The sequence below is a fragment of the Hydra vulgaris genome, chromosome 12, assembly GCF_038396675.1.
Source record: "Hydra vulgaris chromosome 12, alternate assembly HydraT2T_AEP".
Taxonomy (NCBI): Eukaryota; Metazoa; Cnidaria; class Hydrozoa; order Anthoathecata; family Hydridae; genus Hydra; species Hydra vulgaris.
The window spans coordinates 58,769,804-58,797,116 of record NC_088931.1 but is presented as its reverse complement, the minus strand read 5'-3'; the positions used below and the strand labels follow the sequence as shown (position 1 = coordinate 58,797,116).

General features: G+C 25.2%; 2 protein-coding genes across 2 annotated transcripts in view; both read right to left on the bottom strand.

Moving 5' to 3' along the window:
* The window catches only part of LOC100207562 (sec1 family domain-containing protein 2), a 34,654-nt gene extending 8,840 nt beyond the window's left edge, over positions 1-25,814 (bottom strand). Inside the window, exons 1-12 of the mRNA XM_065813881.1 lie at positions 25,397-25,814; positions 17,034-17,240; positions 16,594-16,734; positions 16,427-16,504; positions 16,124-16,255; positions 15,857-16,029; positions 13,618-13,714; positions 13,236-13,354; positions 13,032-13,149; positions 12,864-12,949; positions 3,854-3,950; positions 1,676-1,736 (exon numbers count right to left, since the gene is read on the bottom strand). Of these exons, the coding sequence (XP_065669953.1) occupies positions 1,676-1,736; positions 3,854-3,950; positions 12,864-12,949; positions 13,032-13,149; positions 13,236-13,354; positions 13,618-13,714; positions 15,857-16,029; positions 16,124-16,255; positions 16,427-16,504; positions 16,594-16,734; positions 17,034-17,240; positions 25,397-25,561 (1,474 nt within the window). The 5' untranslated portion in view covers positions 25,562-25,814. The remainder of the gene's footprint in view (positions 1-1,675; positions 1,737-3,853; positions 3,951-12,863; positions 12,950-13,031; positions 13,150-13,235; positions 13,355-13,617; positions 13,715-15,856; positions 16,030-16,123; positions 16,256-16,426; positions 16,505-16,593; positions 16,735-17,033; positions 17,241-25,396) is intronic.
* A 356-nt stretch (positions 25,815-26,170) lies between these two features.
* The window catches only part of LOC100209749 (syntaxin-7), a 51,287-nt gene continuing 50,144 nt past the window's right edge, over positions 26,171-27,313 (bottom strand). Inside the window, exon 10 of the mRNA XM_065813882.1 lies at positions 26,171-26,712. Coding sequence (XP_065669954.1) covers positions 26,537-26,712 — 176 coding nt within the window. The 3' untranslated portion in view covers positions 26,171-26,536. The remainder of the gene's footprint in view (positions 26,713-27,313) is intronic.

Below are 27,313 nucleotides of genomic sequence, written 5' to 3'. Positions count from 1 at the left end.
GTAACAAAATTTACAAAAATATTAGTAACAAAAATACACATTACAAATTAATAATGATAGCTTTTAATAATGATAGCTTTTAATAATGATAGCTTTTAATAATGATAACTTTTAATAATGATAACTTTTAATAATGATAGCTTTAAATAATTATAACTTTTAATAATGATAGCTTTTAATAATGATAGCTTTTAATAATGATAACTTTTAATAATGATAGCTTTTAATAATGATAGCTTTTAATAATGATAGTTTTTAATAATGATAACTTTTAATAATGATAACTTTTAATAATGATAGCTTTTAATAATGATAGCTTTAAATAATTATAACTCTTAATAATGATAACTTTTAATAATGATAGCTTTTAATAATGATAGCTTATAATAATGATAGCTTATAATAATGATAACTTTTAATAATGATAACTTTTAATAATGATTGCTTTTAATAATGATAGCCTTTAATAATGATAGCTTTTGATAATGATAACTTTTAATAATGATAGCTTTTAATAACTTTTATTATGATTACATTATTGATAATTAACCTGAAAACAAAATGACTGCTTGCTACTGTTTTTTGACTCAAAATAAAATTTTTGAGATGATAATATGTGAAACAACTTATGTTTATGAGATATTCATTTAGCTTTTGTGTTGAATATATATAAGTCAAAAAGCAATCGATCTTGTACAAACATAATATAGGATTTGATCAGAAATTTTATAAATTTGATCCAAAGCATTATGAAAAACTTTAAAAATTAAATAGTTAAGCTATATCAAACTTTTGGATGATTTTTGTATTTGTTTATTCAATTAACTTATTATTATTATTCTTAGGTTATTATAATTATTCTTAGGTGTTTACAAAATTTAGAGTAACTAAATGTTTCAACAAAATGCAAAATAATCCCATTAATTTCTCTCTGTGCAATCAAGACAAGAACAAAAAAAAAATCTTAATTAAAGACAATAATTATAATTGTTATTATCAAAGTTAGTTACCTCTAAACGTTTATAAAGCATATTTAGAATAACCAGATCTTTAATTTTATATTTGTGTAACTAACATCCCTCTAGTTAGAAGCCAATGCTTAAAACTTTTAATAAAACTATGTTCAAAGTATTGAACAAAACCATTATACCTTTTAAAAGTTCAGATAAATCAATACTAAGTTTTTAATGATGGTCTCTACTAAACAATAAAGTCATAATATAACTTTGAAAAAATAATAAAGTCATAAATAAATTTTAAAAAAATAATAAAGTCATAAATTAACTTTGAAAAAATAATATTAATAATAATAAAAATAATAATTAATAATAAGATTTTTATTTGAATATTCATTTGAAGCACAAGTATATTTAATCATAAATTATTTGCAGTGTGACCATTTCTAGGTTAGTAAAAGTTACTGCAAAGAAATTAAAGACATCACGCCAAGAATTTTCAAAATTGATATAAAACTTTGGACAACATTTTTTACTTGTAATACCAGAAGCAATCTTTTTAAATCACATCATTTTTTAAATTAAATAACATCAATTTAATGGTAAACTTAAAAAACTGTACAACTACAAGGCATAACAAAACAGAAAAAAAAAATACATTCCTAAACTCAAAAAAAAGAACTTTTTTAAAATTTAACAAATTTAAAGTCTGAAATTACCCATGATAAAAAGCAAATCTTCTTTGTGCTCTCCATCCATTAATATATTTATAATAGCTTCCTATATACAAATAATAATACATTCATGATCAGTATAATAAAAATTAAACTAAAAAATTTAAATACACACTTTATAACTCAGGATTATTTAAGCAGGTATGCAAAGTTATGAACAAAGAGTCTTAAGTCCAGGTGATCCTATTTTGCCCAGATTATACATATACAGTTATAAATGTTTAACTTAGTACAGCATTTAATAATGCATCATACTAAAAATATAAAATCAGGAAAAAAAAAGGCAATTTTCACTACTCATACGCAGTATTAAACATTCACTTACAACAGTACATATAGCGTATATTATACATTGCGTACATTTACACATACACTAATTAAACATTTACATTACTCTAATGTAAATGGTACAAAATATTACTATGTGATGTCTGTGTTGATTATAACTTGAAAGATACAGTACAGAAGTACAGAATACAGAACTTTGGTTGCCAACTTACCAACACAAGCAGAGTAAAAAGCTTGACTGTTAACTAAACACACTAACATGTTTATGCATGCTTTAGAGTAGCTTTCTAAACTGTGGCATAGATGTACTCTAACTTAAATGAATGCTTTAGAGTAGGAGAGCTTTCTTAACTGTGGCAAATTGTTGGCATTGTGTTGTTATGGCTAGTTCAAACTCATAAATCTCAAATTAAACCTTCCAAATTGAACTTGAACCACCGATACCAAAAGTAAACACAAATTTATATAAATGTAAGCTATTGTATATATGCAAATTTGTTTTGGTAGATTGGTATTGAACTATTAAATTTGTTTTTTAAGAGTAAATATAAACAAATATCAACTAAAAACAATCTAGCCATATCTTTAAATTTGTTTGAAAAATGTTATTTAGAAATAACTTTTTTCAAAAACTTTTAGACAAACATTAGTTTGTCTAAAAAATTAGTTTTTTAGCTTAGCCATCATTTTGTTATTAGAACTAAGACCAGTTAGAGCAGTATATGGCTTCAAAACTGGAGAAGTTTACCTGCAGGTGCCTAATAAAGGAAAGAGGAGGTAAATTCTAGTTCTAGGGTTATTTATAACTTTTAAAAGAATGCAGAATGATTTTGCAATTTTTTTCTTTGAAAGAAGAAAGAAAACTTTCACTTGCTTAACTCAATCAAAATGTTGAAATTGCTAATGTTTGCTAAAATAATGATAAATATTTTGTAATAATAAAATAAAAAAAATACATGCAAAAATTACCTAAATGTTACCATGTGTTATTACTTATACCGTGCAAATACTACAAAGGATACTTTCAAAGTAACAAATAATACCCCAATGCTTTTCTAGATAAAGCATTGAAATTAAGAAAATGCTGTTACACACTAATAAAAGATGAATATAACATTACAGCACCGGCACCAAAATCAAAATGTCAACTACTAATATATTAAATATGACAAAGGTACTATGCACACTTTACAATACTGAGCAGCAGTAAAAACTCAATCACCAATCCAATAAGCAAATCCGGTTAGAACAGTCAATATTTTCTTAATGTTAGAACGGATGGCATGCATATTGAGGAGTCATTAATGTTAGAACAGATGACATGCATATTGAGGAGTCATTAATGTTAGAACAGATGGCATGCATATTGAGGAGTCATTAATGTTAGAACAGATGGCATGCATATTGAGGAGTCATTAATGTTAGAACAGATGGCATGCATATTGAGGAGTCATTTAATGTGAGAACAGATAGCATGTATATTGAGGAGTCATTAATGTTAGAACAGATGGCATGCATATTGAGGAGTCATTTAATGTGAGAACAGATGGCATGCATATTGAGGAGTCAGCAAGGCGTTGATGTTAACAACCTTTTTAAACTTGAAAACTTTTTCTGAGTTTTTATTCATTTCCATTAATAGTACATATTCAAAAATAAAATAAGATTCATCATCAATAAAATATGTTCAGGAAAGAACTCTTAACTTGAATTAAATATCATTTTCCTATGTGTTCCATTTTTAAAAAATTATTCACTTTGCACCCCTTTATTTTAAAAATACACTATACATACATTTACAGTATAAATGCTATTACTAAGTATAAAGTATATCATATCATAAATAAATATATTCATGAGCTCAACTAAAACAACCTTTAGTACTTCCTCTTCTGCTAATGGAGAAATCATTGTATCTTTATGTGCAGAGTATACAAGCAGACTTAATACAAGAGCATCTACAACACTGAACCTAATAAATTATTATTTAATTATATTATAAACATTTTGCTCAAGATTTTTAGCACTAAAAACAAAAATTTAAGTTTTTTAAAACTGCTTCACGTCAGCTTTTATAAACTATCTAAACTGATAAAAAAAACTTCATCTCTCTTTAAATATTTAAAAAAAATATATTTTGTTCAAATTATTTTTAAACAAACAGTTGTAACAAAAACATTCTTGACTGATAATTATAACATTTAAGTTAAGTAAATTAAGTAAAGTCAAATAGAAAAGTTAAAAAAAAATTTTTTATTTATATTTGCACAACTGTTTTTCAACCCTTTACAATTTGTATACAATTAAGATATAAAAATTAACTACTTCATTTGATTTTATGGAGTGATGGGATAAAAAATAAATTCATGGAGTGATGGGATAAAAAATATTGAAGATTACATTTTAGATAACAGCTTTTAATTTACAGTTATTGGAAAACCTTTTGTTCAATAAAATATTCTTTCTAGTGTTACTTAAGCTTTGCACAAGGACTGCAAAGTTTAGATAAGTTCAACCATCTATTTTATTGTATTTTATTTTCAACATCTGCTTGTAACATCAAAAACATATATCATGTATTTTATTTTCAACATCTGCTTGTAACATCAAAAACATATATCATGTATTTTATTTTGAACATCTACTTGTAACATCAAAAACATCTATCATGTATTTTATTTTTCTTTCTATTCAAGTAAATTATATTTACATTATAATAATTTTTTTCTATTATTTTGTATTATTTCTTTATATTAATTTGTTGTAAATATTATTTTGCTGTAAATATTACATTGCTGTAAATATTATATTTAAAATGCTAAACATTAATTTATATAAATTTGCATTCTTGAAGGTACTTTGTTTTCGATTGAGTGATATCAGTCATTATTAAAATTTTAGTGATTGTTAATTAGAGTAGAATGTATCTTTCAAAGGATTGTTCATTGGAGTAAAATGTATCTTTTAAATGATTGTTAATTGGAGTAGAATGTATCTTTCAAATGATTGTTCATTGGAGTAGAATGTATTTTTCAAATGATTGTTACTTGAAGTAGAATGTATCTTTCAAATGATTGTTAATTGGAGTAGAATGTTTCTTTCAAAGGTTAATAAAACAGTCTTAGTTCTAATTTTCTTTCTTTACTTTTATTTTTTTTCTTTCCCTTTCAATTATTAAAATTTGCAACAACAAAAAAAACATTTCAGAAATAATCAACACATTTGCCATAAAGAAAACCCAAAGCCTTTTCATGCCTTATATTAATATTATGTAGAGGGCTCAGAAATCAAAATATATTACCTATATTACCCTGGACATATTTTCTCTTAAAAATTATTATATTCTTAAATTATATTTTAGTATTAAATGTCAGTCACATTTTAAAGATGTTAGTAATTATTAAAAAAATTACCAACTTTTGTTAGTAAATAAAAATTGAAAGAAAAAAAAAAAAGATTTTAAAATTCTTTTACAGGAGAGTTGTAAATAAGTATTTATTTTGTAAATAAAAAGTTATCATTTAAATTTTTATTTCAATTTGGAATTATATTTTCGGGATAATGCAGTGTAGGTGCCATGTTAAAAAATAAATCTTTAAAAAACAAAATTATCAAGAAAATATAACTTTAATATAAAAATATAATTAATAATATTATAATTCAAATTTTAGAATGATTCAAAATTTTGATAAAAATTTGTTATGATTATTGAAAATAAATTCTGAACTCACAAAATGTCCAAACATATGCTTCCCTGTTAAAAGTGTTTCTAAATTTAAAAATGTTTTTTAAAACAAAAAAATTGATTGGTTTTAGCTAGTATGCTGGGTTTATCTACATTGCCAATAATCTTACTTCTATATATAATTTGTCCAGTAAATGCTTAATGCCGTTAGTTACTGAGTTAGTGACAATTCTGTAATATTTCTAAAAGCTTATCTTTTTCTAAACTGTGCACCTCATATTATTGTTCTTTCAATTAACATTTAACATTAATAAATGTTTAACGCCATTTTCCTGTTTTTTGTATAACAGACCCTTTCTAAACTACACACATTGTTTGAGGAAGACCACGAGTTGAAAAAGACCACAAGATCATTTAAATTTCAATGAGCTGTGTGAGTAGTGCATCTTTTTTAAAACACTAATATATTTGTTTAAAGTTTTTACGTATTGGTATATATTTATTTAATTTTTGTTGTTGTTTATATACGTTTTATTTAGCTTTTCCTTGAATTTTTTAAAAACCTTTTTTAACTTTTTAAAACCATTGAAGATTTTACAGCAACCAGTTAAGTGCCTCTATTTCTGATTTATTAGCATTTCCATTTTCTATAAGGTAAAGTGGTGTAACATTGACAATCTTTGAAAATAAAAAAAATTTATTATCCAATATTTGTAAGTGTTTACAAATTATATTTCTGCCATAAACTGTTACAAATTTTAATTTTTTGTGTAGTATTATTGGTAGATAATTATTTTTATTGGTGTAGTGCCACTGTCAATATTACCTTCTATCTGGGGTAACTTTGACAGAATTTTAAATGTTAAAAATACTATATAAGGGTAACATAATAATTGGAATTTTGACAAATAAAATAGAGAAAACATTTGAAATATATACTACCAACCTACAGTTTCTTTTTAAAAATTACCACTTTTAAAAAAATAGCACTGAAAACATAACAAAAAATTGTTATTCAAAAGATATCAAATAGATTTAGTTCTGATATTGTCTACTTGAATGTAAAAAAAATCAAGCTATTTTTTTATAGGTTTGCCTATTTTGGTTGATTCCATTTCATTTAATCTTGCACAAAATTCATTAGATGTCAGACATTCCACCAATGTTCTCTTGATTCTTTTTTTGCCATTTTTCACAAGTTGCGTGTGTCAAAGATGTTTCAAAATTACTGCTTCTAGTTGTTTTCTTGTAGTTAGAACTTCCTGTATTTCGTCTGAGCTTGTGACTTGCATTGGTACAGAGCTTATATTATTTATTTCATTGATTGCCGGTGTAATTTTATTTAAATTTCCGTTATTACTTGCGCTAATAATTACACCCGGTGTCAGAGGCTCTGCTGTTGACACTTTTTCACTGGTTATTCTTCTTCATTTTAGTGGAAAAATTCCACAAGTTTCAAAAGCCATTTAGCATTGCTTTGACTGAATGCCCCACTGTCTGTAACCAATTTCAGCAATCTGGAAAAGTTGTTTTATGTACATTTTTGTATTGTTTTGTATCATAAAAGGTTTTCAAACAGTTCCTCTAAGATATTTTGACTGCCTTGAAAACACCTACATCTAAAGGCTGTAAAATACAACTTGAATGGGCAGGTAAACAACGGCTTGCATTTCTTAAAGGTATAGGCTCTACCGCTACTGTTTATGTAATCTTGTACAATACTTGCAACATTGCAACAATCTATCTCAAAGACCCATTCTTCAAGTTTCTGAATTGTATGAACAATCAACATTTCTTCTTCTCTTGTCAAAATTGTTCAGCATTCAACTTGTTTACAGTGCACTTTCTTGAAATGATTAATTAATGTTGTTCTATTGATATTGCACACGAATGTCGCTTACTTATGCTGACACTGCTTTCACTCACATCATTAATGGTTTTCTTCATGGCTTCCTCATCATACAATCTGTATGTTGAACTTAGTTTTTTTATGAAGTTGAGAGGCATGATATCATGTGATCATAAACTCTAAAATAAAATCATTTATTTATTTACACTTAAAGCCTAATGACAATAATCACACTTTATGAGTAAACTTTGACAGATCTATGGGGTAACTTAGACAATCCTGTCAATGTTGCCCCAAAACTGAAATGCGCATTTTAAACAAAAAATACGAAAAAATTATTTTAAATGCATAGCATTTAGAAATAACATCATAAAAATACATTTAAAATTATATTATAGTATGGTTTAACTTGCCTTATAACTAAAGTTTTTAATATTAAAAAAGTTATGAACAAGTTTAATTTATGTTCGCCGTATTGTGTTGTTATTTATGTTTACAATTATGCGGATAAAAATAGCTGTTTTTGTTCACTCAACAGATTACTGCCACTTTGGTTAAAAAATTTAAACAATATTCAACAAGTGACTGGTAAAAACATTTCATATAACACATGTCAATGTAACCCCATGTTACCTTATTAATGTAACACATGTCAATGTAACCCCACGCTACCTTATTGCCTTTTAAATGATATTGATTTTTATAACACATGTCAATGTGTTATAACACATGTCAATGATTTTTATAACACAAGTCAATGTAACCCCACATTACCTTATTGCCTTTTAAATGATATTGATTTTTTTTATCATTTAAACAATCAATGAAAGAAAAGGTATATTCAATAATGAAAAATATCAATAATGAGAATGGTTTGTATCTATCTTTAATTTACTTTTATTTCTTCTTTAATTTTTGCAGCTTTATCTTTATCTATTTTCAATCTGTTTTTTAGTGGTTGAATTGTTTCAAAGTAAGTTGCATTTTAGTTAAATTTTGTCATAGAATTTGCAGTTGGAATATCATATTATATTCAATAATAGCGTATTTCAACTCAAATTTAATATATTTTAAGTTAGTTGAGTCATATTTTATGTAAGTAAACTAACAAAGTAAAAAATACATCTTGCCTATTGGGTATTTAAAAGTAAAACTCAAAAACACTTAAATATGAAAAAAGTTCTATTTAAAAAAATATTTTATATTTGCACAAAAGAGTTTGCATAAGTTAAGACTTTTTTAATAAGAATTTCCTTTCTAAAAAAGTAAATTAAAAATATGAAACTAAAAATTTAACAAAAGTTTATAAAAAAGAAAGAGGGTAAGAAATTTTTTATTAAATCTTATTTCAATATAATAACTAACAATTTTAAAATTGAAAAAAAGTAATTTATTTTCGATCTTTTAATTATTGTTTAGACAAAGCACTTAAGAAGTATATTTCTATTAGTCAGTATATTGCTATTGGTCAGTGTATTTCTATTATGTTACTATTGTTATATTTGCTATTAGGACTTTATTTAATTGAATATCTCGAATTTCGAATTTTTACTTTCTACTTATACCAAAATCTCAATAGTCAAATTGATATTTTTTAAAAAACATGCCTAAAGCAATTTAGCACTTGCGTGACTTGCAGCCAAATGGGGAATTTCCAACAGCTGTTTTATCATACAATTTTAATTTATTATAATTTTAATAGAATTTAATATGCATTTTATATGAATTTTATACTTTGGCAAAGAATAAAGCAAAAGATCATTTTTGACATTTACTACAGATGGACAATTTTTTAAGCCTGGTTACACTAAATTTTTTTATTTTTATCAGTGACCGATAAAAATAGCTAATAAATAAAGATAAAAATGACTGGTTTTATAATGTTTAACACTATTTTACACTTTTTTTTTAGTTTTGAGATTTTTTCTTGTTGATATTAAATAAAAATTAATGAGCGGGGAAGAGGTAGAGAGTTTTGGGTCTTAAAAAGCTTTTGGGAGTTTTTCCAAAAACTAATAAACATACCCTCCCATTTTTTTAAGCACACATTCCCCTCTTGTGTATTAAGTTCAAGGAAAGCTTGGGATTATTATTTATCCATTTTGATATTCGATGATGACGTTGAAAGTAACTTTCAAAATACTTAAATAAAACTTTAGTTTATATATGACTTTTGTTTTTTTTTGTAACATAATTTGTAACATAAGTTCAATTTTCAGTTTATCCTAAGAAAGCTGTTAAAAGTTTCATCAATAGTATTATCATTGTGGCAAATAGTTGAATTTTATTATAGAGTTTATGGTTAAAATATCTTATTAAAATCAAAATAAATATATTTTAATTGAAATTTGATATATCTTAATTTAGTATATTTTAATTGAAATTAAGTTCAAGGAAAGTTTGGGACTTTTATTTATTAGTTTGATTTCTATTTAGTTAACAATGGTGATAAAGAAGCTAAAAGTAAACTAAAACTTTAAAAATATTTGTATACTCTCAGGTGCTTAATACAAATGAGCGGGTGGGTGGGGGTGGTGGTGGAGCAGAATAAAAGGGAGGGGTGGAATTCAAGTCTACATCTAATAAACAGGGAAAATGGGGGTCTTAATAAAAGGATAGGTGAGAATTTATTACAGAACGCAATTTAATTGTAGTATGGTATGCTGTCAAATGCGCATTTCTTTTGTATAATTTTTCTAATTTCTTCTTTTAGTTTTGAGATGTTTTTTTTTAAGGAATCATCATAAATTACACAATGCTAAGTTTATTTTATTAGAAGCTGCTTTTAAAATAAATTTTAAAATAAGCTCTTATGCAGCAATTTTCATTAAACTTAACTGTGATACTTTGATTTTTTATTTAACTTAAGGCTCTGTGAGGGAGAACTTTTGACCTTTTTTGTTTTGTTTATTAGTTAAATTTGGTGTTTTGATTTATGGAAGATAAAAATTAATACATGGTTGGGATGGGGTGGGGTGGGGGGGGGGGGGAGAAATTCTGAAAATTAATAAATGTATCCTCCCGTATACAAATCACCTTGGAGTAAAAAAAATTAAAGTTTGAGGTTTTTTAAAACATAAAATTTAGTTTATAACATGAAAGTTTAATTTTTATGTTTATCATAAGAGATTTAAGTCTTTAATAATTTATTAAAATTTTTAAAATATTGTTTAGAAAAATTACTTAAGAAGTATATTTCTATCAGTTAGTATATTTCTATTAGTTAGTGTATTTCTATTATGTTACTATTGTTATATTTGCTACTAGGACTTTATTTAATTGAATGTCTCGAATTTTGAATTGTTAATTTCTACTTTTTACTGCTCTAAATACTTTAGTTTTATATTTTTACTAATGAGTATGAGTTATACTATGATTACTTTGATATTTGTATAAAGTTATTAACAAATCTGATGTTTATAAAGGATTATTTAATCTAACATTTAGGAAAAATGTTTACTCTAATTATTTGATTGCTGAAACCATAAGTAAGTTTTAAATCTACCTCAGCTGCATGCACTGGCAAAGCAACAACTCTTCTTACAAATGGAAGTACATTACATTCCACCTACCCAATACCCAATTACCGATCCCAATATTGGATAACAGCATAGGTAATGAAACTCTTAATTCTATACATAGACACATCTTAAGGTAAGTTACTTTGTTTTTGCTTAATGAAACATTAATGATACCTAAACATGCTTGAAACAATTGATAGGTTATTAAAGATGTTTGCAAAAAGAACTTTCTGATTGGAGGAAATGTCATTTTTTTTGGTAATGACTTTTGACAAAAACTGTCTGTATATCTATTAAATATTTTTTACAGTTGCAATGGGTGCAGGAAGAAAAAAAAAGGTGCAGAAAAAGATATTTGGAGATGCTGAACAGGATGATTATTCTATACATGTGATTTTAATTTCCACTAATGCAGATTTTTTCAATTAATTATTATCAATCAATGAAGATGTGCCTGAAGATCTACACCGAGAGGTCAAAGCATGTTTTAATGCTGATCAATTTGTAATTAATAACCTTAATAAAAGAAATAACTTTCCTGATTTTGAACAGCTTAGCTTTTTTTGGTATTGTTTAAAATTGAAAATTGGTTGTACAACTATGCTAATCAGAAATTTAGATCACAAAGCTGGATTATGCAATGGTAATAAAATAAAAGTTTATGCTCTTTAAAATAATTATATTGATGCAGAGGTTTTGACAAGGTATTTCTGGTGGCAAACAGGTATTTGTTCCTCGAATTCAGTGAATTTTTTTAAAAAGAGTTATTATAGTTTTAATATTAGTCACTATCTATTTTATTAAGTTTCCATAGTAACTACTTATAATAGTCTTACATTAAATGACTTTTTTATATATATAAATTCAAAGATAATCTAATTAAATTTCTTTATTTTTTATATGATTTTGTCATTGGTTTATTAGTTTGTCTACTGTTAAAACATGATTTTAATTTAGTAAATTTATATGATTTGAAATTTACTGTATTACCCATTAGCCAGCAGTTCGAAAGAAGAATCAAGAATAATTGAGATAAAAATAATTTTGTCTACTGGTATCATTACAAAACAAGTCTTATGACTATTTATTTTGTATTACTACCCAGTGGGCACATGACGTGAAAAGATGTCTTTTGAACATTTAAAAGACATATTTTTTAGGTCCAGTGCTAACTGGGTATGTTGTGTGATTAACTAAATTACATTTGTTATGCTCATAATAAATTATTTAATGATTTGTTGAAACTTTTTAAGGCAATACCTTAGAAATGCTGTCAGCCTCTCTTTATTGAGGGTTTATCAATAAAGACAAAATAATGGAACTTCTTTATTACTATTAAGTTCAAAGGTATTTCAGGCATTATAATAACAAGTTTTTAGCTTATATTGATTTAATATGTGATGTTATGTAGTCTTTGTGTCGTTAACTAAAAGTGAGCAGAGCTAAGTAGATTATTTATGAATAAATTTTTAATTTATTATAACTTTTAGATAATATATCAAGTTAAATTGTTAATACTGGTTTATTTACAAAAAATCTGTGTTACTGGTTGCTTACAGCTAGTTTAAATTAATTTATAAATGCACAACTATATTAAAACACATGGCATAAAATAATGACGAAAACAAATGTTAATTAAATGATATTTTCTTTAACTTTTAAGTTTTTTATTATTATTATTAATAAAAAAATATTTAAAATAAAAAATTACAAAAATTTAGTTTCTGTCTTGCCTCTAACCTTTCTAAAACTAAAAAATCAAGTGCTCCAAATGCTTATTCAATTACAATAATTAATGTATACATTGCTAAAACTGATAAAAAATATTACCGACTACATTTTTTAGACAATAAAGATAATATTTTCTGAAAGGGATTGTGACACAAATCATCTTCTTCATAATCTAATAAAATGACCTATAAAAATAATAAAAAAAATAAAAAGTTCAAAACAAAATACAAAAACCTGATAGACAGAAAGTAAAAAATTTTTTGAAACCTTTTCTACACTAAGTAAATCATTGAGGTGTTCATTTTCTTCATCCAAAAATGTATTTAAAATAGCCATGCATGGCTGGAGCAGCCATCCATATTTATAAAACAAACTAATATTGCACCTGAATAAATCCAAAGTGTTATTTCAAATTAAATTTATAAGTAAAAGAGTAATGTGTTGAATAAAGACATTAACAATTCCTTCTACTTGAAGTTTTCCAACATCTTTTCCAAAGTGGTAATTGAAAATGAGCTGTCATCAGGAATAGGAATATTTTCATTCTCTAAGGCCGCTTTTAGCTTATTGCACACATATGATATACATTCCTAAAATTAAAAAATTTCATTTATTCTTACAATTTTTTTTTACATACAATAGTTTAATATAACAAATTTTTTAGATGTATAGATCATTACAATTGTGTTACAAAAACAGAACTTTTTTAGGCATCAAACATTTATGCAACAAAAAATGTCTTTCACAAACACCACCCACCCAATATCCACCCCCAATCCCACCCAGCTAAATAAAAAAACTCTTTACAAACACCAATTGTATCCAAGAAAGAACAATAGATAACAAATGTCACCTTTTTTGGTTGACTGATAAGAACAGATAAAAGCTCTTTATGTTGATTATGATCTGGATAAGAAAGACAACCAGGAAATAACGTCAACGGATTGACACTACCATTACAAGTGCAAAATAAAACAAAAACATAAGCAATCTTATTAAATAATTGAAAGTATTACAAGTTACAAGTAGTCAATCAAGTATAAACAATATACAAAGTAAAATTTAATATTAGTCATTATAACTAGGTTAATATGCCTCTGTAAACTCCTGTGATCCACAATTATGTCTGTGATCAAGAATCTGTATTAGATAGTGAGGTGTTACCAATTATTATCTATAGTCGATCAGCACTACTTTTACCCTTAGACAACAAGAAAATGCTGTCAAAAAGGAAATTATTTTATACAAAAAGTCATTCATAATATAACAAACTTGTAAATTTTTAACGATTGTTTTTGGTTTTAAAACTTTCTCTGCAGAATTTTAATAACATAATACTTGTTTTATCTTTTTTCAACAGTCAGTTACTAAACTTATTTAGACCCTAAAAATTCTTCAACTTTTCTTTGTAAATTTGTCATTATAGTTTTTAAAACAACAGGAAAAATTATTATACTTTTGAATCGCTTTGGTCTACTGCTAATTAAGTATTGAATTTCTTAAAAGTAATCCCTTAGTTATATTGGTTTTGAGGTAAAACAGAAATGGGAGATTTAAAAAGATGGGCATCATTTAAAGGGGCATCCTTTAGCTAATATTCCTTTATATTATAGCTTTAAAATTGTTATATTAAAGTTGAAGAATAATTTTTAAATGGTTCAAAATTTTACTAAAACCTTTTTTGCAATGCAATGTTATTCCATTTATCAAACCTTAAATTCAATTATCATCCGATAATAATTTAAAAATCGAGATAACAATTTGCAAAAAGAATCTGAAGAAAATCTAAAAATAATTTCATTTTTTATTTGTCTTAATTTAGCCTTTAACTGATAGCTTTCTCAATTTTTTCAAAATTTATCTTATTTTTTACATGAGATGACTGAAAAAGTTTAGCAACAAATGTATTTCAAAAATATGTTTAAATTTGCATTTATGGAAAACTTTTTGGAAATCTCAAAAACTATTACTTGAAAGAAATATCTGGAATTCCTGATATATTTGAAAAAAGATAACCTCTGTAAATTGAACAAAAAACACTATAATACTTTTTAAATGATTTTTATGAACTAAAAAAACATATTGATGAGCAAAAAAATAAATTGATAAGCAAAAAAATATATTGATGAGCAAAAAAATATACTGATGAGCAAAAAAATATATTGATGAGCAAAAAAATATACTGATGAGCAAAAAAATATATTGATGAGCAAAAAAATATATTGATGAGCAAAGAATTTTTAAATATAATAACTAGTTTCAAAAAAAAAAAAGAAAAAAAAAAAGATTTCTAAATCTAAAGCAGACTCGAGTTCAAAAAAAAAATGTAAAGCAGCTTTAATACCACTAGATGGTATGTTTTATTTGTTTTGTTTTTTATATATAAAAAAAAAATGTAACTTATATGTAAACGATATCATTATTGTATACATTTGTGTGATATTTTGTGAGTATACATTATTTTGTATACTCACAAAGTCGACAAGTTTGTGTATACTCCAGTTTGAATACAGTTATTCACCAATACAACAAGATTCAAAAAACTAAAAATGCTATATTTATATTTCATAATTTTAATTTACTTTTTCAGTAATTGTATAATTATGCACTTTCCCTGTTAAATATAAACTAAAATACCAAACAGATTGTGAAAAATGTTATAATATTGCAATGATAATGAAGACAGCACTCCAGATTTCCATGGTAACAATAATTTTAAATAAATTTTTTTATAATTATGCTAACTATTATTTTGGGTGTAAAAACTGGATGGGAAGAAAAATATTGTAATGAAAGCGAACTTGAAAAACTACATGTAAACAATATATAGTTGGGAAAAATCAGTTTAATTAATGTGGTAATAGCAATAGCAAATCACACTCTGTTATATCATTTTTCCACTACTTTAACATAATAAAACAAATTAATAAGAATTAAACCATACTTACTTATAAGCAAAACTTATCAACGCAACACTTTTTTAATAATTTATAGACAAAAAATCATTTTATTATGTACAAATTGGCATATTCATAAATACAACATTTACATGTTAGGAATTGTAAAAGGTTACTAAACTGTTATGAGCTTACTTTCCATCAGCAAACAGTCCTTTCATATCAATAGAGACATCGTTATTATGATGACTCAAACGGGGCAATATTTCAAAAATAGTACTTAGCACACTTTCAGATTGATGGCTCATTGGTGAAACTAAATCAAGGGTACGATCAATAAAGACTATTGATGCACGAGATGATGCCACCTAAAATTTAGGAGAGAAAAACACAAAAAATTGTTTACTTTACTTTTATAGTTAATTCAAATCTTAAAGTTTTTTCTTTTTAAAATAAGTAAACCTTTCTTCTCCCTCTTGCTTGCGGCATGTTTGCAAGTTCACTAGCTACTACTTTACTAAAATGACCCACAGCATAACAATCTTCATTAATGCTCATAGACTCAAACAAGGTGTTCAAAGAAGCTGCAAGCATCTAGAGATAATTTATATAACTAAATTTAAATTTACGACCATAAAAAAATCACCTTAAAAAAAAAGGAAGAATCTTAAAAATGAAGGAAGAAGCTTAAAAAGAAAGAAAGAACCTTAATTTAATAAAACTTGATGTGTTTTATTTGTTATCAAATAAAAATTACTAGTTAACCTTAACTTGAGCTTGAACATTATGTGGCAGTGAACTTGCATCAATTTCTCCCAGATGATTGAATGTTCTTTTAATACCCTTTAAATTAATAATAATAAAATATAATACAATTTTAAAACACTAAATAATTTAAAAAGTAATTAAATGACTGTAAATTTATTATTTACCTGAGTATATAAAAAAGCCTGTAACCTTGCTACATCTGAAGGCAACACTGGAAATAGTTTACTATGACTTGTTGTTATAAACAGGTTTTCAGAAACATTTATAGCAAAAAGAGGTATATGGACTACAAGTACTGAGCTGAGCTGTTGAAATAAAATAATTATATAATCATATAACTATATGAAATTTTTATATTTTTTTAAGTAAACTTCTATGATCAACCAAGAAGCAGTGGTGCAATCACAGACACTCATATACATTTATTTATATGATCTCAATAATAAACCCTACCACATTTCCAGTACTGTGCTAAACTTGTTTCTCTATTTGCCTTGCACTCAACTAGTTTCTCCATTAAAGCATTTCAGATTAAAAGGTGGTGAATGAAAAAAATCTTTATTGCACCATCTTGAAAGTAGCAAAATAAAATATAAAGCAATACCTCATCTTTCATCCATAACTTTATTTTACAAGCAAATTCTTTAAAGCTTCCACCTAAAAACTGCTGCACATCATCTGTAACAACAGAAACAACTAAACATGAGCGAAAGTCACTGTTATTAATAATTTTCTGCATATATTTTGAAACAGAGCCATACAAGTTGCTAGACACAGCAAATACAGCTTTATCTTCAGATTCTAAACATTCCTAAAAAAATTTTTATACATTAGCTTACATTATATATACTATGTCAATGAAGTGTATTTTTATAATGATTTTTCCACTATTTGATAAACCTCATTTTATATTTCAATATAACTAATTTCTGCACTTGAATGAATAAACTTAAATATATACACACACACACACACACACACACACACACACACACACACACACACACACACACACACACACACACACACACATATATATATATACACACATATATATACACACACACACACATCTATATTTATGTATATATATATATATATATATATATATATATATATATATATATATATATATATATATATATATATATATATATATATATATATATGTATATATATATATATATGTATATATATATATATATATATATGTATATATATATATATACATATATATATATATATATATATATATATATATATATATATATATATATATATATATATATATATATATATATATATATATATATATATTAAGATTACAAATTAGCCTCAACAATTATTAATGCAAGTAGTGACCAGTCATGAAATTATTATTGTAATGACAAAAGTCTTCAGGTAAAGTGCTTTTTTAATATTGCAAGTCTTTAAACTTCCTTTTAATAATTTTTTTTTTTTTGTTAGAAAAGAAAAATTATCAAAAAGATAATTTAAAGATTTCTTAGAGAAACGAAAGGCTATGCAATTACAACATATGATTTTCTTTTTTCAGTAGTACTTTCCATTCATCAGTAAAACTCATATTGAAAAATGCATCAACATTTGGAGTTTACTGAAGAGCACTAATATCAGTAACTTTAGTGTCACCTTTACCATGTCAAGAAGGAATGCTTATAAAAAAATTATCTCTATCAAAGCATTTGAAAAAAGTATAATTTAAGTCACATCATAAGGTCTAAGTTTTTATCTTGCCAACCTGAAATTGATCATTGAAAGAACAGTGCTTAGAAATACAAATTTATTTATTGAGGAGTAGCCAATTCTTAAAAAATGATAAATTTTTTAAAAAATTTAGAAATTTAAACAAATGATTAGTAAAGTCAAATCATTTGTTTGAAAGGCCCAGGATTTAAACCTCTATTTTTCAATAAATTTTCTGTGAGGGATATTGCAACTTGTTTAGAGTTTTCTTGAGTAACATGGTATTCTTATTTTTAATTGCTTTAATAAAAAATTTTAACTTGTTTTAAATTTAAAAAAGTTTAATACATTTTTTAATTGATATTCTTTTAAATATTTATTCACTTTACCCTAATTTTAATACGTTTCTTAACGGATATTCTATTTTAATTGATATTCATTTAAATATTTATTCACTTTACCATAATTTTAATACGCTTCTTAACTGATATTCTAAATAATGTTTCTTCTCCAAAGGCATAAATTTATAAACTTGATGTAAATTAACTTGACTATACGAAAGATAGACTTTTATATCAAACTTTCTGACCTAAATTATATTAAAATAGCTGTAAACATGTAAATGCTACTTAATAAAATAAATGAATACTAGATTTTAAAACATAATAACATAATACAAACCTTCCCAGGAAGCGCGAGTGGTCTCATGTGCTTCCTTGGAAGTTTTTTGATTTTTTAAGTAATTTTTAAACAACTTGACTTGAAATGCACAATTTGGATAATCCAAATTGTGCATTTAAATGCAATAATTTATTTTCCTGATGAACTATTTTATTGACAATGCTCAAAAAGCTTGTGGGGTAGTTCATTGTTAATTTACTGACCTTTTTTAAAGAATTTTTTATGAGCCTAATCAAAACTTTTTTTTCAAGTTTTTAAATACATTTTTTCAAACAGAGCAATTGTTATGTTCATTATCTCTAATTCGTATTAACATTGGAAACTGGGCAACATAAAAGAAAGAATTTCAGAAAGGCATTAAATGTGGTAAATACATTTATAAAAGAAACCATGTTCTTCTTTTGTTTAATTTCTTCCATCATTGCAAAATTTATTAATCAAATAGTATATTTTACAAATAAATATCAATTTATTTTCTTATTTCCTTATTATATAAGTATTGAGAAAAAGCATCAAATATAGAAAAACATTTTTGAAAGCGAAAAGAAATCAAAACAAATAAATGTAAAAAAAAAAATTAACAAAATTTCTCATAGTTCTTGCACACATAACAAATTAGTTTCTTAATTACACGATCTGATAAAAATCGTGAACTTATTGCATATCAAAACTTTCCAGTGCTGTTAAATTGTTATAAAAGATAATGTTTTTTTCCTCAACTTGTATCAAATTCGGTAGCTATAATCAACAATCACTTAAAAAAAAAGAGAATACAAAAGTTGCATAAAAATTTTATAAAAATATATTTAAAAAAAATTTTTTTTTTAATGATTAAATTTTTCTAGTTTATTTAATTAAAACTTGATATTTTGTTTGTTTCATTTTTTAGGATTGTTTTTTTTTCTTTCTCAATAGATAGTAATAATAGTTTAGCTTTTTGCTTTACTATTGAAACGCTTTAAAAATTAAAAGATGGGAACTGTTGAGGTCAGTGTGTCTAAAAAAACTACTTTAGGTGTGAACGAATGAGGCATGTGACCCACATGCTTCCTGGGAAGGCTTTTAATATTTACGTTTTATTACGAATGAACTAATGAGCTTAATAATCTTGCAATTAACAAATTTGAGAAAAAATAATTTTTTTTTTTTTAAATAAAACTTGTCAAACTTGCAAAAGTAATTACAGTAAATAAATTATGAACTAGTATTAAACAAATTATATGATTTTATTATACTGAACTTTATCGTTCAATATATTTAAATTATATAATTTTTACATTCAATATAATTTTAATATATTGAACATAAAAATGTTTTACATTTAAACAAATCACATAGAAACACATAGCTATAGAGAAGAATCATTTTTAATGATTAAATTTTATTTTATTTTTTGAACTTTATTAAACAAAAACAAAAAAATTAAACTAAATATAAAAGTCTTAATTATGCAAACTCTTTTGTTAACTATTTTTAAAACAAAAAACTTTTTAACTACTTCTACGCAATATTTTAATTGTGCAAATTTAAAAAAATACTCAAACAGTATAAGTATATTTAATAATTTGAATCGTATCTGTTAACAATAAACATTCGTTAAAATTTGTTCATTAAAAATTAAGTTCCTTAAATTATAAACAAATTCAAAAGTATTTTCGTTCTATGTATAATTGCAAAACTCTTTTTTTTTTTCATTTGCAAGCAATTTAATTAAAAAATAATAAAATAAAAAAAAAGGAGAATAAAAATGAGGTAATCTTTGTTAAGAAAAAATTTAATTTATTTATTGAACAATATTTATTTTTATTTATATACAAACTTAAATAAAATATACTAACGTGTTAAAATATTTTAACATGATTTGTACCATTTATAAACCGTAGGGCAGCTGCCCTTACAACACCATTAGTTTTAGATAAAATTTTATTTTGATGAATATCACATAAATTATATATGATTTTAATAACATAAGTCCTCTTTTTCTGTGATAGTTTCAATTCGAAAAGCATCAGCAAAGTCCCAGGATTAAAAAGTTTTCAAAGTAACTCTATTGTCCTTCAAAATACAATCTATATTCGAACTTTAAACAACTTGGAGAGAATAGAAATATATTAGGTTCTTATATAATAGTTTGTCTTATTTTATATAGAAAAATACATAGTCATTAGTAAAGAACAAAGACTGTCATTAAACTAATGTCTAGAGTCTGTAACATGCGCGTACATAATGAAACCTCTGTTATATAAACATATTTAATGTAATATTGGTGTCATCAGGGGATGTTATAGTCTACTCGTGATTTCTTTAACTTTATAATATAACTTGATTTATGAAAAAAAATTTATTGAAATGCACACAGAAGAAATTTAATATATTGTCTTCATTCAAAAATTGTGAGTAACAGGTAATTTGTTTTTCTTCTGTGCCAGCCCCCCTCCCCCTGTATATCTTAAAGGTACCCATATACCTTTATTAATTAGAAAAGCAAACAGTAATTATTAATGAGAAGTAATTTTTTGTACAATAAAAATAAATTGTTCATATATTTTTTATTTATGCGACAATAATCACAAAAAGTGACTAACGGAGCCATCCAGTTACGTAGACCTGGAAGATGTGAATATAGAAGTAGATTGTAGATAATGTTATTGGGTAAAAGTAATGGATGAATGTAAAGACTATTTTGTAGGAGGAATAAAACTTTAGGACTACAGGGAGAAGGTGAACAATAACTCACACTCTAGTCATCTTAAGAAATGATAAAACAATGGTCTATGAGTAAACAAATATGTGTAAATCCCTTGGTGTATTAGTGGCTATCATGACTAAAAATATCATACAATATAAAATGATAAAACAAAATAAGTAAACAAAAAAATGGTAGTAAATAATGGTTCAGGCAATATAAAAAGAAAAAACAAAATATATGGGTTCAACAAGGTTTGAACTCTGAATCTGCATATTATGACGCACTAAACACAACGCTATAGTGTCGATATGTAATCATAAAAAAATGTTTATAAATGTCGTATAATTAATGTATTAAACAGTAAAAAATAGGAAACTTAGAACTCCCTGTGTATCAGCAAAATATTTAAATATCCTGAATTAAATAAATATACAATAAAAAGCTACCAAAACGTAAAAATATATGGGTACAAGAAGTAAAAAAATGTTGGTGCCATGATGACGTTTCGGAGAGCCTGAGACCTGCATTAATGCCACTAGTCAGGGCATGCAACAGATCTCACCACCTGCACTCTATCTCGCGCTAGTCAATATTGCAATATAATAGGACTACAGACAATATTGGCACTTTTTTTTTAATATCTCAAAAAAATGTCTTAATATTTTTGTTATCAGAGATTACAGAATATAAATGTTTTAAGCAATATAAATTTTTATAGAGTTTTTTACTGAATTTTTATTAAAAATATCTGCAAACAATTTATAGTTAAGGATTGACAAAATTTTTTTCATATTGCTAAATATTTAGATAGAAAGGTTAGCCTAAAATTACGTTGAATATAACCGTTATAAAAAGATAAGAAATATTATTGTGATAAAAATTGATAACAATTATTTTTAATGTAAGCTCTTTCAAACTTTTGTAACAAATATTTTCACATATCGTTATTAAAAAGTCATTGTGGTTTTTTTTAAAAATAATTCTTTTATCTTTTACCGCTAATTTAAAAGTTAAAAAATGATAAAAAGTAGCTTAACCAAAATCACTTACTGCGTAAAAATGCATAAAAATCGCATAAGACGCACATTTACTGTTCTATGCGTAACGCTTTAAAACAAGGCCTGATATCGACTGTATAGAGCACAAACGTAGTATGTCCCGAAACTATCGAGAAAAACGGATTTCAATTTTCAAAACTATTAGTAAAATATAGCAAAGTATTATGTGTTTTGTGTTATATCTAATGATGGATATCACTTGTGGACATATTACAAATGTCCTCTACAATCTTATGTTACTGCCAATAAGAATATAGTAAAACATTGATTTCATAAAAATGTGGACATACTACGTTTGTGCTCTATACAGTCGATATATACAAAACGCCCCAGACAAAAGTTGGTTGAGCACTTTTTGCATCGATCTCATAATATGAAAAAAATAAAATTTAACTACTCATTGAAAAATATCCAGAGTACAAGAGAAAACTAGTTATGATCTACACCTTGTCAAAAAACTTTATCAAACAAATAAAAGTAACATTGCGACAAAAACAGAAACCTTCAGTTTTAAAACTAAAAAAACACTACCACAATGCAAAGAACTTGAGCACTTTAAAGCTGAATTATTTGGCTTAGAAAATCTATAAAATTTAAAAAAAACACACAGAATTATAAAAAAAAGCTATTGAACATATTGAACACAAAGTTAAATCCTGATATCTTAATATTTGTAGACAAAACTAGCAATACTTATGAACTACCCCTCAAAGACCATGCTAAACTACTAAAAAGATTTCACAAAATCATATTAAAAAAAAACTTGAAAATGCTATAAATCTTGGAGCAAAAAGCACAGCAAAAAACATTAAATTTATCGAATAAATCTAAAATAAGTGCCAAAGTGTTCAACACACAGAAGGACCATAAAATCAATTTCCAAACACAAAAACCTGCTGCCTATTAAATCCAGCAAAAAGCGAACTTAGCATTGTACCAGCGAACTTGGCATTGTAAGCAGAATCTATTTAGAAAAAATCAATTAGCACATAAAATATATATTAAAATTAAACCAGTGGGAAAATGACTCTGAAGTTATCTAATGGTTCAAAAACATAAAAGAAAAGAAATGCTGAACTTTTATTCAACTTGACATCACCAAACTCTACTTCTCCATCACACCTACTATACTGAAAAATGGTTTAATTTTTGCGAAACAACATATAACAATTAGCCAAGAAATCAGAACAATTAGCTATTGCAGAAAGTCATTGTTATTTTTCAATAATGAAACTTGGAAAAAAAATTATTTAACAACTGTTTCGATGTCACAATAACTACTTTAATGGAGCCAAGGTTTCCAAGCTGGTAGGTTTGTATATATTAAACTTATTATTGGAAAGTATTACCAACAGCGATGACGGACTAATAGTGATAAAAAATTTTCTACACAGATAGATAGAATCCAAAAAAATATAATAGAAATTTAAAAAAAAATCGGCTTCAAAATAGAAATTAGGAAAAATCTATCAATTGCCCACTTTCTAGATGCAACTTTTAACTTGGAAAAAAACTCATCATCCTTTCAAAAAACAAATAGAATCCTGCTTTAAATCCATACCGAGTCTAACCAACCCCAACAAATTACTATACAAATTCCAATTGATATCAACAATAGGTTATCCCAAAATTCTTACGACGAAAAAATATTGAACTTGTCAATGGAAGAATGCAAAAAGCCCTAAATAGAAACGGTTCCAAAGATTTAAATACAACCCTAAAAACAATACCAAAGTAGGCCCCAAACAAAAAAGAACAAGAAATATAATCTGGTTTAACACAAAAAAAAACAACCATGAAAGCGTTCTGACAAATATAGGCAAAATCCTTCTTAAAACTAATTGACAAACGCTTTCAAAAATCAAATCCGCTTTATTAATCATAAACTGTTTAACCGTAAAACAAAATATAAAAAGTCAGCTACAGCTGCACAACCAACATAGCAAAAATTATAAAAAATCACAGCAATAATTTTATTATGATGAACCTAACAGCTATTGTAGCTTGCAATTGTAAACTAAGCAAAACCTGCCCTATGAATGGAGATTTCAGAAAAACAAATGTAATTTATAAGTGCATTGCATCATTCCCAAACACACCCAACAAAACATATATAGGTTCAACAGAGGGCGCATGGAAAATTAGATGGGCAAACTACAAGATATCCTTCAAAAACAAAAAACTAACAAAAAACAACCACGGTTTCAAAATACCTATGGGAAATGAGGGATAAGTTAAAAACCACACCCAATTTAACATGGTCCATCATTAAAAGCGCGCCTGCCTACATAACTAAACAATGCCTATTATGCTTATACGAATAACTAACAATTTTATTGCATAAAAATCCCAAAGAATTATTAAACAATAAAAGTGAACTAATATCCAAGCGTCGCCATGAGAACAAATTTTTACTGGATTACCACAAGCCAACAGATTAGACTTTCTAACGCATTTTTCTTTTGTACAGAACTAATTTTCTTTTGTACAGAACTATTTTTCCACAAGAAAAAATCATACTTTTTACCAGATGATTGTATTTAGCATGAAACTTATAGTTGTAAAAAATATGCAGTTTTATATAATAATTTAAATATATAATTAAAGCTGTTTTCAATCTCTTCATATATATATATGTATATATATATATATATACATATATATATATATATATATATATATATATATATATATATATATATATATATATATATATATATATATATATATATATATATATATATATATATATATATATATATATGAAGAGAAAGAGAGTAGATATATAAATATTGATATTACGCTCACACAAATATTTTATGCAAAAAAAAGTACCTTAGTATTTTTTATATCTTTTATTGCTAAAGCACCAGAAGCAAATAACTTTTTCACACCATTGTTCCAATGTAAAAACTCTGCTACAGAATCATCAGCAAACACAACAGCACCTGCAACTAAAGCTGCAAAAGCATCTAGTGAACTTTCATTAAACTTTTCCATCTTTTTAGTTTTTATAAAACATCAAATTAAAAAGAAAAGAAAAAAAAGGCAGTATCAACATAAAAGAAGCATTGCCAAATTTATTGAATAAATTCAAGTGAACACTTGTAATAAATTTAAGTGAACACACATTAACTTGAAAGCAGTTGGTTTAAACTGCAACGGGTCAAACCAACAGCAACAAATTAACTCCAAAAAAAAAAAAGAATTTATTTACTTATTTATTTGATAACAACTTTTTTACTTGGAACTTTAAAATATTTAAATAGAGTTAATAACTTTTATAGTTTTGAAGGAAACTAATACTAATGGTAATATTAACTTTAATATTAATTTATTTACAAATGTTTATTTATCAGGAATGTTAAATTAAGAGAGTTTATTCAAACATTATTAAAAAATCTCAATAACATACGAAATAGAACAATTAAAAATTGCAAACAAAAGGACTATACAATAATTCACAAATGCAAACAAAATCTGAAAATCTATTATGAAAATTAAAATATTTAAAAACTTAAAAAAAATGACATTTTGACACAAATGACGTTGAAGAAGAAAATGGGAGAAAGTAGTGCAACCCAAAATAAAAATTCTAAAAGATAAAAAAAAAAAAAATTTAATAAAAAAATATTTCATATACAAATTCTTTTGAAAAATTTACAAACAAAACAATTTAAATATATTTTATGAAAAATGAATAACAACCACTTTTCTACCATTCTGAAACTAACAAAGTTCAGAAATAACATTCATCCACATCTTTTCTGTAAAAAATGAGTTTTAAGAAAAATAAGTTAAGAAACTTAAGCTAAAACCATTTTATTTAGAATTTTAGAGTTTTAAAAAATTTACACAGAAAATTTATTGTTCAGATTTAAACAAAAATTATAAACAAAAACAAAAGCAAAAAATTGAAACACTGAGATTATAGATTAACTTTATTTTTCTTTAATTAAAACTAAGTTAGTTAAATTATTTTACAGAAAAATATATAATGAGCCCAATTACTGCTGCAGCAACTAATAATATAACAAGTAAGCAACATTTTTTTTTTCGTGCTGATTTTTGGTAGTTTTTTGCCTTCTCAAGTTGAGCATTGCCAGTTTCAACTTGAATGGCAGCTGTTGCAACATTGGCTTCAATACTATCTATAAATAAAACAAATTTTAAAGAAAAAATAAACGAAAAATAGAATTAACAAAATAAACAAAAATGTTTAATTTTTTCAATAAAAATTTGAAAATTAAAAAAAAAATTTCATTAATTTTCAATTTTCATAAATTTCAAATTTTCATTAAAATTTTTACTTATTTTTTTTTTTTTTTAATCAATTCAACTTCCTAAAAGTCAAAAGGGCAACACTGGAACATTATAGAAGACTGGGAACATGGCAGGGTTGTAGAATAATTGTTTTTGTATAGAAAAATGATCTAGCTACTGCTGCACTAGCTTGAATCTACTGTAGAACTATTACTATTTGCATAATTTAGTAAATACAAACTGTGATTAAGTAATAAACTTTCCACTAGAATATTTTGGATGCACCAAAATTAAAAGGTCAGTGATGTTTTTTAACAAACAAGAAAGAACAACATTGCAACTTTATGCAATTTAACAATAGACACATTCACCATTTAAATACAACTAAGATTTTGAAAAAAATGGAGCAATTAACTCTATATAGTGTTTATTTATATAGCATATAAATAAACACTACAGTTTAATAAGCCACAATTTTGAAAGTTTAAA